This window comes from Pithys albifrons, chromosome 3, assembly GCF_047495875.1.
Source record: "Pithys albifrons albifrons isolate INPA30051 chromosome 3, PitAlb_v1, whole genome shotgun sequence".
Taxonomy (NCBI): domain Eukaryota; kingdom Metazoa; phylum Chordata; class Aves; order Passeriformes; family Thamnophilidae; genus Pithys; species Pithys albifrons.
This window is the reverse complement of record NC_092460.1, coordinates 51,621,277-51,637,938: the sequence shown is the minus strand read 5'-3', so window position 1 is coordinate 51,637,938 and position 16,662 is coordinate 51,621,277. Positions and strand designations below refer to the sequence as shown.

Below are 16,662 nucleotides of genomic sequence, written 5' to 3'. Positions count from 1 at the left end.
CACAGAACCTGGTCTGAAATGTAATGATGAAACTCCAGTTCTGCTGTGGGCATCTGAGTATAATCAAATTCAAAATCTGTGTGTTGGCAAATACCTCAAAAAATTTCCACAATACTGATTGCAAGAAGCTACATAATAACCTTCCTGATTTCTAACAGAAAATTTAGAGTGAAATAGCAGTGAAAAGGATAAAATGCACCTGATTTGAACACTTGAAAGAACCTTTTGTTTTTCTAAAGAAAGGGCTCGAATTCATAATCAGTGAGCTGTAGGATACAAATAATGATATGACTGGGTTTGCCAATGGTACAAAATTACCCATAGTGGTAAAAACAAAAGCTTCCAAAATGATGAAAGATATGAAAGACTATAGAAGACTGGGTAATTACATGCAAATTAAATTTAGCAAAATTATTTAAAAAGTTGAAGAGAAGATTGGGAATTCCTGCGGAAAGAGAGAACAAACCAAAAGTAATTACTGTGTCATTGTATACAGATGTGATTCTTTTCCTTGAATACTGTCTGCAGTTCTGGTTCTTACATTGCTTAAAAACACCTGGTAGAACAAGAAAGGGTACAATAAAGACAGCAAGGATGATCAGAGAAAGGGGATACCTTCCTGAACAAGGAGAGACTAAATAAAGGAGTATACATGGGCTGAAAAATGATGACTGAGTTTGATTATGTGCATCATAAATGACAAAGAGGAATAGAGAAGAGTTATTTACTGTACATTACAAAAACCAAGGAGCATTGACATAAACTATCATGCAAAACAATTAAACAGCATGAATTATTTTTCACATAACACAACTTATTTGATAGAGAATCTTGAGAGAACAAGAAAGTAAAAAGAAATTTGTAGATAAAATGTCCATTAGCTGTTTAACATGAATTTTTCAGTGATAATTAGAAGTCCTCAGTGCAAATTGTTGGTAGCTTGGAGAAGCTTTAGAGGAAGTGACATTGCATGCCACAGTATGTATTATATGTGAAATCAGAATTTATTCTTTCTGTAGCTATGCATTCTTACTCACCTTTTGAACTAGACAAACTGTGGATCCAATACGATCATTTTTATGTTCTTAGGTAAGTTAACATATTAGCCACTGTGTTGGAGACTTGTGGCCACTCTTGATCTGTTCCCTTCTTTTTGCTGGATTTAACAAAGAACAGAATTCTTGCTGTTTGTATGCTTGAGCTTTTCCTAAGTAGCTGTCCATGCGGTTCAAGCATGTAAGTCCTGCTGCAGCACTTCCCACTCAGCCAGTCCTTTCAAGGAGCTGCTGTCACTAGATTGTCTATTTAAGATCTTTATCAAGTTAGCTGTTTTGCAGAGTTATATTACAGAAGTAGGTTGGTGCTTGCTAGACTGAGGAAATCCTTTACTTGCAATTGGGCCTAGTCTGGGTTTTACCTGAGATAGAGTTAATTTCCTTTTTAGAGGCTGGTATAGTGCTGCATTTTGAATTTAGTATGAAAATAATGTTGATAACACACCAGTGTTTTAATTGTTGCTAAGTCGTGTTTACTTTAAGTCAAGGAATTTTCAGTTTCCCCTGCTCTGCCAGTGAGGAGCTGCACAAGAAGTTGAGAGGGAGCAGGGCCAGGACAGCTGATCTGAATGAGCTGAAGGGTTATTCCATGCCATAGAACATCCTGCCCAGTACCCAAACTGGGGAGAGTTGACTGGGAGGGGATGATTGTGGCTCAGGGGTGGGCTGGGCATTGGTCAGTGGGTGGTGAGCCATTGTATTGTGCATCACTTGTTTCTCTTGAGTTTTACTCCTCTCTCTCTTTGTCCCCTTTTCATTATTACTATTGCTGTTAATAATAATATGTTATTTCAATTCAGTTATCGAACTGTTCTTATCTGAGCTGACAAGTTTTACTAATTTTTAGGGGGTGGGGATGGCATGAACAAACAGCTGAGTGGTACTTAGTTGCCAGTTGGGATTACACTACAACAGTCACAACAGTCTGATAATATGGATTATCAAAAAATAATGGGTTAAAATGAAAATGTGGAATATTTTTTCTGACTTGCTTTTGTTAACTGTGGAAATCCTATGACAGCATTAAGAAAAAAGGAGCAACATGCAGTTTAGGAAGTATAGTATCATTTGTTTGTAAAGTCATTTGGAGTACTAATCTGGGCCTGACCCTGCTTAGCTTCCGAGATCTGACGGGGACCTCCTGGGAAATGCTGGGTGCTGTAGGTTCTAGTCCTGAGGACTTCACTGGCACTGTCCAAGCTCGCTCGGCCGTGGCAGATGAACCTCAGGACTTAAACAGTGGGGCCAGTTCTGCGCACGCTGAGCCTCACCTAAAATCCACTGTGCAGGCTGGAAGGGCACACCCACGTGGGGAGAGCCCTGCCCAAATCTGCGTTTGCGAAGCCAAGCCACACGCACACACATTTGGAGTCATCAGTTAAGGCCTTTGCTTTTTTAAATTGGATCTCTGACTTGGAGGTTCAAGGAACATAGAGCAAACTGAGTTAAGATGAAAGTCCTTTCCAGTAAAGGTACACACTCCTTCTTATGATGAATGTTATAAACTTTAATAGGAGTAGGGGCACCCAAAACAAAAACTAAAAACAATCCAGGAAGCACTTAGAGTGTAGGAATAAATATTCATCCCCTAGAAGCAATAAATAACACCCAGAACAGTAGCTTGGCTACTGGGTTTTTTTTAAGCTTAATAAAAATTCTTAATCCTAATGATGTGAAATAGAACTGACATTACGGAGGATATAACTAGATTTTTATAGTTAGTTTTCATGCTCTTCTACCAGGCTCTCAACTGATGGGGAAATTAAACAGATCAGATTTCTAGGTTAAGTTGAGGACGAAATGGGACAAGAGAAACATCAGTAAAAGTAAATTAATATTTCCATTAAGTGCAGTCCTTCTCATGCTTAACGTGAGTCCTGCAAACTACCCCAAAACCATTGCAAGCATAGTGAAGAAGAGCACCTATGTAGTTTTCAGTAGACTTCCTTTAGGACCAAGTCAGGCATGTCTGATGTTGGGTGGGAGGATGAAACATTTCTTCTGGACTTTGTGCAGTCTTTTCTTTGAGATACTCCTAGGTGACCATAAGCAATTTTTTTTAAATGACAATTTTTTCCTCTTCCTGCATGAGTCATATGAGGTGAATTAGAACTGTAAAACTCTAGCTTTTCTTTCCTTAGTAGTATTCATTGCTGAACTGTGTGACATACTCAGATGTTTTACTTGTTTTGTTTTTTTAATGAAATCTTTCACTAGGAGTATATGGAGGATGGTGTGCTGGGATAATAAAATATTCTGCCAAAATATGGACACAAGTACTAAAACTTAGGAAATCTGTAATTATATATGGGAAAATTGTGTTTCTATATTTTGTTACTGTGATTCATTTTTACTAGAAGTGTATCCTTAGTTTTAAGTCTTCTTTGCATGTTGTTTCAATCTGCTTACATACATTGAGAAAGAGCTTAGATTTGAATATTTTCCCAGATTAAAAACTAAACAAGTTATCTGTTAATTTCAAAAACTGATTTTTTTTATTAATTGCTAAAAGATGCAGAGAGAGTGAGAGAAGAAATAAGAACAGGTTGCAAAGACACTAAGATTACTCTTAGAAGCAAAGAAAAGCTTACCACAGAAAAGTTCCATTCTCTGGAAAGCAGTCAGGCTGTGTGGAGCTGTCGCTCACATGAAGCTCAGTCACAGCCACCCCAAGCCCAGCAGGGCCATGTCTTGATTTAGCAGAGAAAGAACTCACGGTTGGGGCACGGCAGATATCAGCTGTCCTCAGGCTGGCAGAGCCCCAGTCTGTGATGGCAGGCAGCTTGGTTGGTGGAGAGAGGAGATTGAGAAGGTGAGGGGTGGAGGGAGGCAGGAAGAGAGATTCTCATCTATGGTAATTGGTTATCTCTCTCCTTTCTCCGCATCCCCTCCCCTAATTTACAAGGTGACTTTTTCGAGGTTTTATAGTGTTCAGAAAAGCTTGCATGTGGGTTTTGGCATGTAGCTTATTCAGATGTTTTGAAGACCTCACAATGGCAGGAAATTTTATGGCTTTAGCAGGAAGCCTGGTGAGAGCCTCTGGCAGGATGTAAGAGCTTTCTGGCTTTCTGGCAAACTGCTGACAAAATTTTTCGATAGGATGTTTTTGACAGAGGAACAATGGGGAAACATTATTGTATTTCTATATTATCTGAGTGTCACACATGTTTTGCATTTTTTTTAATTTTGTTTAAATTGTTTTGAGTTTATGAACTTCAAAAATTGAATGTCAGAGAAAATGAGCATTTTTGAGTTACCTGCAGTTCTCATTACCCAGTGGTTTCTCACTCATTTTTGTTGCAAAACTGTTTCTGTTACTGTCCTATAAAGGCTTATATTTGTCATGAAAAGTATGCATGCATGTAAAAAAGGACAGATAGATATACGGGCCAGTTTCTGCTCCCAACTGAACACTTAATAAATAACCAAATAATTTTTGGAAGTTGGAGAACTGAATGATGTTTTTCAGATATAGATAAGGATTGATTGTCTCTATATGGAAATGACAAGATACCCAAGCTCAGTATCTTCTAGTGCTAAAAGATAAAAAATGAGACCACTTCCCTTTGAAATGTATTTTGGGATCTTATATAGGGCTTTCCATAAATAATTACTACCATTCCTTATTTAAAGGGGAATATACAGTTTTCCAGTGGAATGTATGGAGTCAGTAACATGAAATTTCTATATACAGGAAAGTTATTTTTAGTGTGAATGGATTAATGGTAACACACATTGGGGAGCAGATGCTTCAGGGATATTGGTAGCCTTAGGATCTTATCTCCCTCCACCTTTCCAAACTGCACCGAGCAGGATGGTCTCCAATGATCATTAGATGTAGTAAAATAGTAGTGATTTAACATCACTTGCTGTTAGACCTTTCCAGCTGCTACTTGGGTTCATCCATCTCTTCTAGTTGGGTCTAAGAAAAATGAGTGCTCATAAGCTTACTTCAGAATCTTTGAAGAGCTTTGGAATAGTTTTTCAGTAACACAGCTTGCACTGTCAGAGTAGATGACAGCATATTATAATTGCAGCAAAGTTTGTGATGACATAGCAGCGAAGTTTAGTGGCCCTCATTTGAACTATATGTCTAACTTATTTATGGCTTTACTAGTGAGCAATATGGTAATCCCAAATGCAAGGACATTAATTTCCATATTGTCTGATATCACTCAGTATTGTCCCTGTATTAATTATTTTTTATAATGGTATTTTCAGAGTATCAAATTTACTTTCTTACTTGAAGTAGAATTAAACTACGTAGAGCTTCTTTGTCCAGGATAACTGAAAGGCATAATTTTAAAGAAAGAAGACTAATGAGGTTAGAATAACAAGCTCAAGTTTGTATGAAGTGTCATTTCCTAAGAGTAAGAATAATTCATGGTAAGATTATGCTACATAAATTGTGTCATGGAAAAGGCTTGTTACTTAAACCATTTGTCTCTGTAGAGTTTACTGTTGAATAAAGTCTTGCAACAGTTATTGGATGCCGTAGAGAAAGATGACAAGATGAACTAATAGTTTTTTTAACCTCTAGAATGGTCCTTTGCCTGAAAAGGCAAGCTACACTATTTTTAGAAACTATCTGCTTTCATAGTTTCCAGCAGTCTTGGCAGTGATTTCCATTACTGTGTGTTTTTAAATTCTACAAATTTGCGTATCTTTTTTGAATTTTAGATACCATTCCAGGGAGACAGTGCATGTCCTCCTGCTTCTTTCTTCTTAGACAGTTTCCTAATGTCCTATTTTACCTCGACTCAATCAAGGTTAGTATTATTATTTAGTATTGGTAGTATTGTAATGCACAGACTGAACTATGTGAGAGACAATGGAAACATGAGAAGATACGGAAACAACAGTAAAAACAAAACATGGGAACGACAGTGGGACATAATGATCAGTACAGCAAATGGATCAAACCGTAAAGAAGCAGTTCAGAAAACAGCACTGTGCAGCATGGTGGGCATGATGGCATCATCACACTTGCAATTTAACCATTGTCAGGCTTTCTGTGGCATCACAGAAGATGAGGAAGATAATTAAAGGAAGACAATGCAAAAATTTGTAGATATTTATGGGGTGGGCGGCATGGAGGAAAAAAACCACAAATGTTTTCTTAAGACTTGTCAAATGAGTGATGGAGATTATTGTCACTTGTTAATAATTGGGGACAACATTTAAATGAACAAGAGTGTGTAATGAAGATAGGACATGAAGGACTCTGAAAATAATAACACTTCTATTTTACAGAGAAACCAGTCATTGAAGGCCTAAAATAGGGCAATATTACAAAAGCAGTAAGTCAGGAATATTTTTGCAGAAGTTATCTGAGTTGTAACCTGCAGACAATGTTAGATTTTTCAAAGAGAAGATTGAAGTCAGCATCATGCATCATTATCAGATTACCAGTATTCAATGGATAAAATGGGTATAACTTGCAGATACACAGTTACAATCAGATGTGAGGAAAGAGGGAGGCTGGAGTGTGACTGTGAGTTAAATGATTGCAGTCTTTTTCCAGTGATTTGAAACTTGAGTTGTAATGACTCTATGTTTGGTAGGAAGAGGAATGAGACGCTTAAAAAAAATTATTTGGCAGATACACAAGATGAGCAGAATGACAATGTCCTAAGGAGGGTGAGATCTAAAGAAAAATGTGTTTGTAAATGTGCCAAAAGCAGCTGTTGAATGAAAAATTATGAAGGTGTAATGTTTTTAAACTGTCTGGTAAGAGACCTTTGACTGGAATGGCTCCAGCCACTGGAATGGCTCCAGTGTAGTGGGATGAAGAGACGTACCACTGCCACCCCAAACTGGAGTGTAGGTGTACTTAAGAAAAGGAAATTAACAGTGAGAATTTTTTTGCCCAACTTGAAACATCTAAAAGTCAGATTTCTCATTAGAACTGGTCATCTGATCTCAGTTTACAGCCGGTGGGTATAGATGGTAATTTCCAGAGAGTTCACTGTGCTTTTCTTTCACTTACAGTGCAATGAATCACCCTACAGATATACTCAACTCTTTCCATTTCTTTTAAGAAGTTCTTAAACAACTAGTTCTAACCTGAAAAGGTGAAAGTTAAATGTGATTAAAAACCACCTCCAAGGTATATGGAACAAAAGTTTACTGCCTACTACAACTTTTCTTGCATGGTCCTTTTGAAGTAATCGATCATTCTCATAATTTTTTAGCTAGTATGAGCCATTACTTAAGTAATTTCTTTTCTCTTCAGCTCACAGGAATGCAAATAATTTTTCCTGTACCGTGTTACAGGCAAGGTTTTGGTGGCTTCTCCGGTATCTGTGTGTTTCATTCACAGGAATAAACTTCAGTAGAATCTGCAGCTCTTAAAGTGGAGCATAAACTCTGTAAAGGTTATTTGCATGATAATCTCTCAAGAAGCACCACCTTCATCCATGATCAGTTAAAACTGCTTTAGGCATGAGAATGTCTCAGAGGACACCTTATATATGTCTTGCCAGCTGCCCTGAGGGTGACATTATAACACTGTTGGGGATCAACTGAGAAAATAACCTGATTTAGGCTCAGCTGAGTTGTAGCCTCAGTGGGAATTCTTCATTGTTCTGTTGGGTGTCTGAGTATCTCGTTGAAATGGACATCACTCAGAGACAGTTTTATGAAAAGATTGAAGACCTCTAAAAAGACCACAAAAGAATGAAGTCCAGTACTTATAATGTGGCCAAAAAAACACAACACCCAAAACATCTGGCTGCTCTGAATGCTGCTATCAGCAGCATTTGTTCATTTCTACTGTTTTTTGGTTTTGCAGTAGGTCTGGTCTCTAGTACTTATACGGGCACGACAGAATGACACATCTTTTGAGTTTGGTTGCTGACAGAGTTTTTATTCCATTTTAATTAAAAAATACAACAGGGACTACTTGAACAGAAGAAACCATTCACACAGTAAAAGTACATCTGGCTCACCAGCTTTGCCTAACCTGGGATTTGTGCTGATTCAGTTGAAACTACTATTGAGAAAGAATACTGTAAAGTGTTGTAATCCTCCTAGGGTGATACCCATTAGTTCACCCTGAGGATACTGAAATGTCTTCACAAACTGAGCTTAAAATTTTCCCAGCTGGTTCATCCTCATGCTGTCACACAGCTTGCTATATTTGGCAATTTGTGGACCCTAACATAGACTATTGTACTGAAACTTAAGACATTTGGCACATGGTGGCAGTCTCTCACCTTTCCTTTCAAGGCACTACCTTGATGTAGGTGGGTGGACTGGATCAGTACACCTTGTTGACTGCCTATGACAGGGAAGGGAGGAGCCTCCTCAGTGTCCCTACATCATGAAAAAGACACCGCTGGGAAAGGGATTTGCCCCTTGCTTCCCATATCTTTTGTACAGTCCCAGCTGTGCTTTTTTATCTCCTCCTTGCTCTTTAATGAGGGAACAAAAGAAGAATTTGATCTTCATACACAAGTTCTGTTTCCTTTGTAAATGTTATGTAAGGAAAAACATCTTTGCTTCCCAACACCTTGCTGTTAAGCACCCAGGAAGGCTTTTCTTACGCTCACTACAATGGATAAAGGACTCTCCTTTTTTCCCCATGGCCTTTCATAAGCACTGCACTGGTCCTGGGCAGGGATCCTCAATCCCATCCATGCATGTGTTCTGCCTTACCTCTACCATTTGTTTTGGCACAGCAGTGTGGAACAGTGCTGAATGTAGAACACAGCTGACTTAGGGTCACCTGAGTTATACTTCAATCTGGACCTCTGACCATGATAAAATCTTAGCTCTTCAGGTCAAACTCAAACATCAGGCTAAACTGTACCTAGAGTTACATTTTCACAGCTAGATCAACCTCATGTGTCCTAAACCAGATGTGTCATGTCTAGTATTGTGGGAGAGAGAAACTTTGTGTTGCACTTCAGCTAGAGAGAAGGGTGCCTGTAAGCCAAGCTTGCTTAAGTCAGTTGTATTACAGGGTGTGCTTCCTTCTGCAGCCCCATAGCAGCACAGTACAGGCTGTGGCTCCACCTTCATCATGCAATCAGTGTGTCACATAACCAGATCCACAAGATCTCTTGATGAACCTTGACAAGTCTTGGAAAAACAAGTTTTTATCTCCTTAAAGACTTCAGGGAGTCAACTGCCTATTTACCCACCCTAGTGGTGAAGTAAGTGTTTGGGAGGTGAAAGAGACGATGGCAGCACAGCATGTCTTCACGTGTTCCAAGTGAAAATTATACCCACAAAAGCTGCCACTGCAATTTTGAGCTTAGAACATTTTCCAGATCTCGCACAGTTAATATTGTGGAATGTTTCAGCTGTGTTTGTAGTCATGAATGTAGGATGGAAAGCCAGTCCATAATTTTTCTCCCCACTGTTTATAAATACCGTATGTCCCTAATGTGGTTTTTTCTCTTTCCTTCCCATCGTCTTTATATGGTCTGACTCAGACTGGGGGGTGTGTGGTGTATTTTTAATGGTGTTATATCATGGAAGGCAGGAGGGGTTTTGCTTTATTTATTTCGGCTTTATCCATGTGGTTTATTTTTCAGAGTTACTTCTACAATGATGATACTTTTAACTTCAACTATGCCCAAGCCAAAGCTGCAACGGGTAATTTTAGAGAGGCCGAAGAGGTAGGTATTTACTTTGTTTAAGAAACAGCAATGGAAGCATTTCCCCAATATTCCCCTCCGTCCTTCATTTTCTCCCACCAGATCTTCATGTTGAGAATAAGCATGTTGTGTAGCACATCTTCCCCTTCTTAGAGGAGCTGAAACTCTCAGTGAACACTAATCAGAGAAGATTATCTTGCTAGTCATGTAGTTTGAGGTACATGGGGAGTAAGTAAGGCTGCCTGTGGTGCATCACAAGAGCGCTGCTACCTCTAACTGATCAAAAAATGGCCTCCTTAATGAGATTTCCTACTCTTTGTCTGGGATCCCAGGCACTCTGTTCAGACGGAGTAGGGCATGCTGAGTAAAAGACACTGAATAGTTAAAAGCTTTTAAGTGTCCCTAGAAATTTGTGTTTAAAAAAAAAATCTTCCTCTGGGAGATGTGGGAGGAAAAGAGGAAGTGCTCACTATCTTATTCAGCAGCATTCAGATGCAGCTGGAAGAGATTAACTTCTACACCCAGTATTTTTTTATGTCTATATGCAGCAGAAACTTAATTACAACTAAAATATGCAAAAGCAAACAGTTATTATGAAGATGGAAGCAACATTTTCCACAAGACCAAAAAGAAGAAAAGCCACAAAAAAATCCCACACCATGTAGTCTAAAGTGAATCATATAGGTTTGTTTGGTTTGGGGTTTATATTTTTGTTCTGTTTTTCCTGTCTTTCTAACTCTTCAGGTTTGTCAACAACAGAACCTTCCTGGGTTTACAATTTGTCTCTCCCCCCACCCATCCTGACCCCTCCACCCAGCACCCTTGCCCCTTAATTTCTGTGACCTGAAATTGCATGTCGTTAAGAAAAATATCCAAGACTGTCAGGAAAATGAAAAGATATTTCAATTCACTAAGTTTTAATTCACTTAGCTTAATGAAAACCTTTCAAAACTATGCTAGTGGGCTATGCTGATTCCTGAGACTTCATATAAATGTTAATGTTATGTTAAGTTTTAGTAGCAGCCAGGCAGCAAAGAAACACAAAGGTGTAAGCTGCTGTTAATGTACATTTTTCCTCTTACATTTTTTAGAAGTTGTTCTGTAGAAACTTGTGGTATATAGCTGATGCATTTAAATAACTGAATTATGTAATTAAATTGATTCATCTGGCCTCATGTCTGATCTCTGGTTGTGATGATACTTCCGTATAAAGATCAGCCTTCACCAGTGTCTCATAAACTTGTAAAACATCTCCACATATAGCACTTATTAAGTTATATACAAGCATAGTTCCCTGAACGTAATGAAATAAAACCCATGATAAAGTGCTACTCACAGCGATAATGCCACTTTTTGTTTTATTTCTTCCCTATTACGCCTTCTCCCTCCCCTCAGAATTAGGAAATCAGCAATGTTTAAGCAATACAAATGTTAGTGATTTGTGTAACTCACTGTTCCAGTACATCCATCTGCTCCTATAAAGGTATTTTGAGTTTTGCCAGTAGCGTCCAGTACATTTACAAATATACTAGAGATGCATAAATATCTTCTTTTTTTCTGTGAGCAAAGCCAGAGTACATTTTAAAATGTATAACGTCCCCCCCACAAATCCCTTTAGATGTAGAGTGTAATAAACCTGTATTTGTATGGTAAGTTACAAAAGATGAATGCTTTGCCTCAGAACCTTACTGAAACCAAAATGATTAGAAGGGGTTTATTGCTGACCTGGAATGATCTCTGACATGTGTGGGGAGGAAAGGCTCATCTGTATGTGAAACTTCTGGTATTTCAAGAAGATGCTAATGTAATTGCTTGCATTGCTTTCTAAACAAACACATTCCAAATAGCTTTTCCCACAGGCCCAGTGTTCCTTTGTGCTGTTTGTGTTGCATGGCCGCCCACTGGCACTTGTTCAGAGCAGGCCGCACCCTCCTCTCAGCTTGGCACTCTGAAGCTGCACAAGTCCCTTGACAAGCAGGCACTGTGTGAATCCTCCACCTACCCCACACAGAGTAGGAATGCCCCTGCACTGCACTTGCATTTCCAAACTCTTCTCATGAAGCAGTTGTTTGTGTGGCTTAAGCCTTAGCTGCATGTTGAAACGAGATAGGTCTGCCTTTTGTTTGTTTAAAAGTACATGCATGTATAACCTTCTATTTTCCTTCTTCCTGCAGGTGTTCCTTTTGATCCAGAGTGAGAAGATAAAGAGTGATTTTGTTTACCTTAGCTGGCTAGCTCGCTGCTGTGAGTCACTTTACTCTCAACATTGCAGAATACAGGTCCTCCTCTATTGCATCAGTCTTGGCAATCCACTTTCCTAATTGAATATAATGTTGTAGGTGGATCCAGGACTATGAAAGTGAAAAGCTGATTGCACTAGTTATAGTGTAGGTGGTTATTGCACCTCTGGCTTTTATAAGCAATTACTGCTTCAGTGCAATGCTGTTATACTACTGTCAATGCAGCTTTGTCCTGACCAGTGACCCTTTTTCTTCTCAATTGTCTACCCAATTGCTTGAGTAAAGACTTTCTGTCTTAAAAAACTGAGTTATGGCTCTGAAATGTTCAGGGTAAAACACAAAATAGAAGTATTCATACAGGGTCAGGACGAAGGGTCTGTCTGCCTCCAAGGGCAGGCAATGTCAGATGTCTAGGGAAGAGAAGAATCAGGCAAGTATATGCAATATTTTTTCTTCCTACCGTGTTACTCTACATGTTGTCCAAACTCCTGTGCCTGAGGGATATCCTTTACAATCTCCAGCATGTTTTTTCTTCCAAAACTTATTCTTTCCTTGAACCAGGAAGGTTTTGCTGTGTTTAATATTCTATGGCAAATGTTACTGACTTTTTCTGAACCAGTTTTTAAAACATTGCAGAGTACACCTCAGTACAGATACACAGCTACAGTGCCATGTACAAAATAGTATAGAGGTGGGCTTTTCTAATGACTCAAGTCTCAGACTCCCTAGACTCATTTGTTTTCCTCACAGTGCCTCAATAGAAAAATGTTCTCTTATGAAACAGTTTTTAGTACCTATACCTGGAATGTAAATACGTAGGTTTTGGGACATTATGCCATATTGCAGATGCAGTAAACATCTCTTAACATGATCTTTCACAGAATCACAGAATGTTCTGAGTTGGAGGGACCCACAAGCCTCCTTGAGTACAACTCAGCCCTGCACAGGGCCATCCCCAAGAGTCATACCATGTTCCTGAGAGTATTGTCCAAACACTTCTTGAATGCATTGTTCTGCATAAAAAACTTCTCTAATGCTTTCCTTTCTTTTCCTGAATCAAATCTGAAATTGTACAAGTTGTTCTTATTGCCGTGAAATATAAATTGTGTATGTAAAGACCATAATTATTCCTCATGACATTGGTATTCTCTGATGAATTGGCTGTTACCACGAGTAAGGCAGAAGATAAGGACAAGTTCCCCTTCCCAGCCTCATGCTCATGGCAGAGGCATACATTATTTACATTAAGCAAAGGAATATAGGAACATCTATTCCACCTGCCATCGAGTATTGCACATGGCATATTCTTTTCACAGTTCTGGCTTTTTCTTTTTACTGCAGATATTATGAATAAGAAACCACAGTTGGCCTGGAAGCTCTATCTGAAGATGGAGACCTCAGGGGACTCCTTTAACCTGTTGCAGCTCATTGCAAATGATTGTTACAGAGTGAGTTTTCTCTTCAGAGCTTGGTTAATTCAGTGATTGTACCAACAGTCATTTTTTGGATGCTTTTTATCATTGTCATCACTACTGAACTTTCTTTTATAACAGCAGAATGTCTAATAATGTGGATGAGTTGGCAAGGATTACTCAGTATTTTAACCTACAGGCCTTCTTGGTAGACAACCCATTAATCAAAACATTGGTAAATTACTGCATGCTTGAGCTATCAGTAATGATAACAATTTCTTCTGCTAGGGATTCATTATGAGTAGAAATGACAAAAAACTTGTAAGGAAAAAATCTAGCATAGATTTGGCAAGGAACCTCATACTGCTTTTTTTTTCTGGGACAGTGTTATGTTTTCATTAAAGCTTGTAATGACAATGGGAAATTCTCCTTGTAATCTCAAAAGCATTATTCTAAAGCTGAGAGAATTATCTCTTGCACATCTTTCAAGTACTCAGTCCACCATCTCACCCTACAAGTCTTATTGCTCAAGCAAGTGACTCTCTGGTGTTTCCCGTAGCTGCAATTTGTGAAAGCAAGTTGGCAAACAGACCTCATGTAAAATCTCTCTCTAGACTGTTTAAAGTCTCACTTAAATCAGTTGATTGCTTTGTGTAAATTCTTCTCACATGTTATTGTACTCAAGAGGAGAGACAGACCCGCATTTTGGATTTATCTAGAGCTCTTATAAACTGCACTTATAAGACTGAATTTTTCAGCCTAATTATGTGTCTACATTTGGCCATAAATGACTGCTTCAAAGGCCAAGGAATTTAATGTCAAAAATTGTGACTATAGTGTTATAATTTGTCTTTCTACACTAGCAGCTCTTTGTACCTCTTCCACTAAATGGCAAGGTCCATGTTGTTTGAATTTATGTGGCATTTTTCAGTTGTTTCTAAAACAGTACATTATATTAGACGTCCACAGACAGCACCAGAATTGTAACTTATGAAGGCAGTTGCACTAGGCTTTGCTCAACAGAAAGCAGAATGAGCATGGATGAAGCAATGTCAACAGTGTCCTGAGAGTAGGTGCAGCTGAGTGCCCCACTGCTGTGCTGATGGAAGCTGTTCAGTGAGGAAGCTGGGATGCAGCACTTCTGGCTAATATCTTAATGCTTTTTATGCAAGAGCCCATCTTGTCCATATAGGGAACAGCACATGACCTGGGGTGAAGCATTTCCTACTTTAATGTCAGGTAGAAGAAGGAGGACATTAAACCTGTATTTGCTTAGTGGAAGTAGATCAGATACTAGTTTGGATAGATCAGTATTGATTTTTTCATTTTAGCTGACACATCTGATACTGTTTTTACTCACTATTTTCATTTCCATCCATTTAAGCACTTGCCAGTTATCGGTGGTTTAAATCAACTTTTATGTGAAGAAAAGAGAATTATTACTCACTGTGTTCATAGAATCATGGAATCATAGAATCGATTGGGTTGGAAAAGACCTCCAAGATCATCGAGTCCATCCAAGATCATTGAGTTGTACCAGTGTTTCTCTGACTAAAGTTTCCAAATGTAACTCCCACAGCCTACCCTTTTTTCTCTGCAAATGCAGGATTCCAGCCAGCACAGGATGGGAGTTTGTGCTCAGCCTACCTTCTGTGCTCCCTCATGGGAAGATGCAAGTCACAAACAGTATTGCTATTCAGGCTTGCCTAGGTGGAGAGCACTCACAGTCATAGATACAGCCCATGAGTTAATGCTGACTTCAAAATCCATGGTTAATATGGTCGCTCCTTTTGCACTGACTGTTGCCAAGCAACTTCCTTCTGGTTTCCAATCACAAGTAGAGAACCTAAGGCAGAAAAGATAGGTACACACTGGATTTTCTTATGATCAGGAAAATTTTGGATTATAGAGTCACTGAATCTTCTCTTGTATTGTACTGTAATAGTGAAGAAAAAGATTTAACTGTTAAGTTAAACCCATAAGACATACAGATATGTGACCATCTTTACATGAGGAAATGTGGTTCTGTTTTCGAGTGTTTGGACTAGTTTGAGGTATTGATATTCTGTTGAGGGCTTTGGTTTAGTTGGTACAACACTAGATTAGAGCACCTCAAAAAAGATGTTACAATACCACCTCCATAGAACTTAAATGTCCGTGTTCTGTGTCACTTACTGCCTGCAGAGAAACAGGAAAATGGACATTTCTTCTACGACTTACTGCTAATTTAAGAAAACTGAGCTCAGTGTTTTTAATCCCCTTCTGAAAGATGGTCTTGCAGTCAGGAACAATGTTTCACTTTCCATGCAGATGCGTCAGTTTTACTATTCAGCCAAAGCGTTTGATGTTCTGGAGAGATTGGACAATAATCCTGAATACTGGGAAGGCAAGAGAGGTGCTTGTGTGGGTGTATTTCAAATGATCTTAGCTGGCCGAGAAGCAAAGTGAGTATTCTGTGCTGTATCTGGATTTATTTTGCTCTTTCTCTATTTTGAGGTAGCGGTAACCCAGAATCATTCTTAGCTTTAGGACTCTTCCCATTCTTTATTGACCTTTCAGAGAGTACACACTCTGGCCAGTGGTTCCATGTACAGTTTCCAATTTGAAGTATATCTTCCACACCAATATATGGTGGAGAATATCTTATCAGCGAATGCCATGAACTGTAAGATACCAAAATATATTGGTCATCATACTAGGAAAAACTGGGTTATAAATGTAGCACTATGTTCATGAGCTGGGGAAAAAAACCTTATTTTATGTTGATGGCATAAGAATGGAAAACTGTCACATGACATTTTAAGGTTCATAGAACAGAACTAAGGAAGTGCTTACCCAACAGTGTAAGAAGGACACGATTTCTCCAAAGAGTGAGTAGATGAGACTGTGTTTTCACTAAATTTGCTTTCCGAAGACACTGTCCATGTGAGACAAATACACTTACTTGATGAAAGCTTAAAGGAAATCATCTGTGTAACTGATAATTTTGTTTTTGGCCCATTTCACTGTATGGGAGAATGAAAGAGAGTAGTGAGGCTGTATTTAAGGACTGCTCCCTTGTGAATATTCTGCTGTGATGCCAAATGGGCATTGTCCTCTGGCCAAAGCTGCTGTTTCCTACATGACTAACAGTTGTGTATCTTGCCTTCTACACCTTTCTTCTCTTCACTTCTCTGCTGGAATAATCTCGTTAACTACTGCATCTTTCAAGTGTCCTTTCAGCAATCCCTGCAGCAGATGCAGTAAAATAAACATAGCTTGTCTGTTTTTCAAACAAAAATATGCAAACAAGTTCATACTGCAAACTAGCTGGCTAACTGCAGCAGGATACTGGTTTATCCTATTGCTA

At 38.8% G+C, this 16,662-nt stretch overlaps 1 protein-coding gene across 3 annotated transcripts in view; it reads left to right on the top strand.

The window, feature by feature from the left end:
* Positions 1–16,662, top strand: part of IFT56 (intraflagellar transport 56) — a 61,088-nt gene that overhangs the window by 30,364 nt on the left and 14,062 nt on the right. For 2 of the 3 annotated variants that reach the window (XM_071551922.1, XM_071551920.1), the window contains exons 13-17: positions 5,736–5,824; positions 9,599–9,682; positions 11,836–11,905; positions 13,243–13,349; positions 15,624–15,757. In XM_071551922.1, coding sequence (XP_071408023.1) covers positions 5,736–5,824; positions 9,599–9,682; positions 11,836–11,905; positions 13,243–13,349; positions 15,624–15,757 — 484 coding nt within the window. Of the gene's footprint in view, positions 1–5,735; positions 5,825–9,598; positions 9,683–11,835; positions 11,906–13,242; positions 13,350–15,623; positions 15,758–16,662 lie in introns of those variants that run through there. The other variant, XR_011697470.1, reaches the window with a different exon arrangement.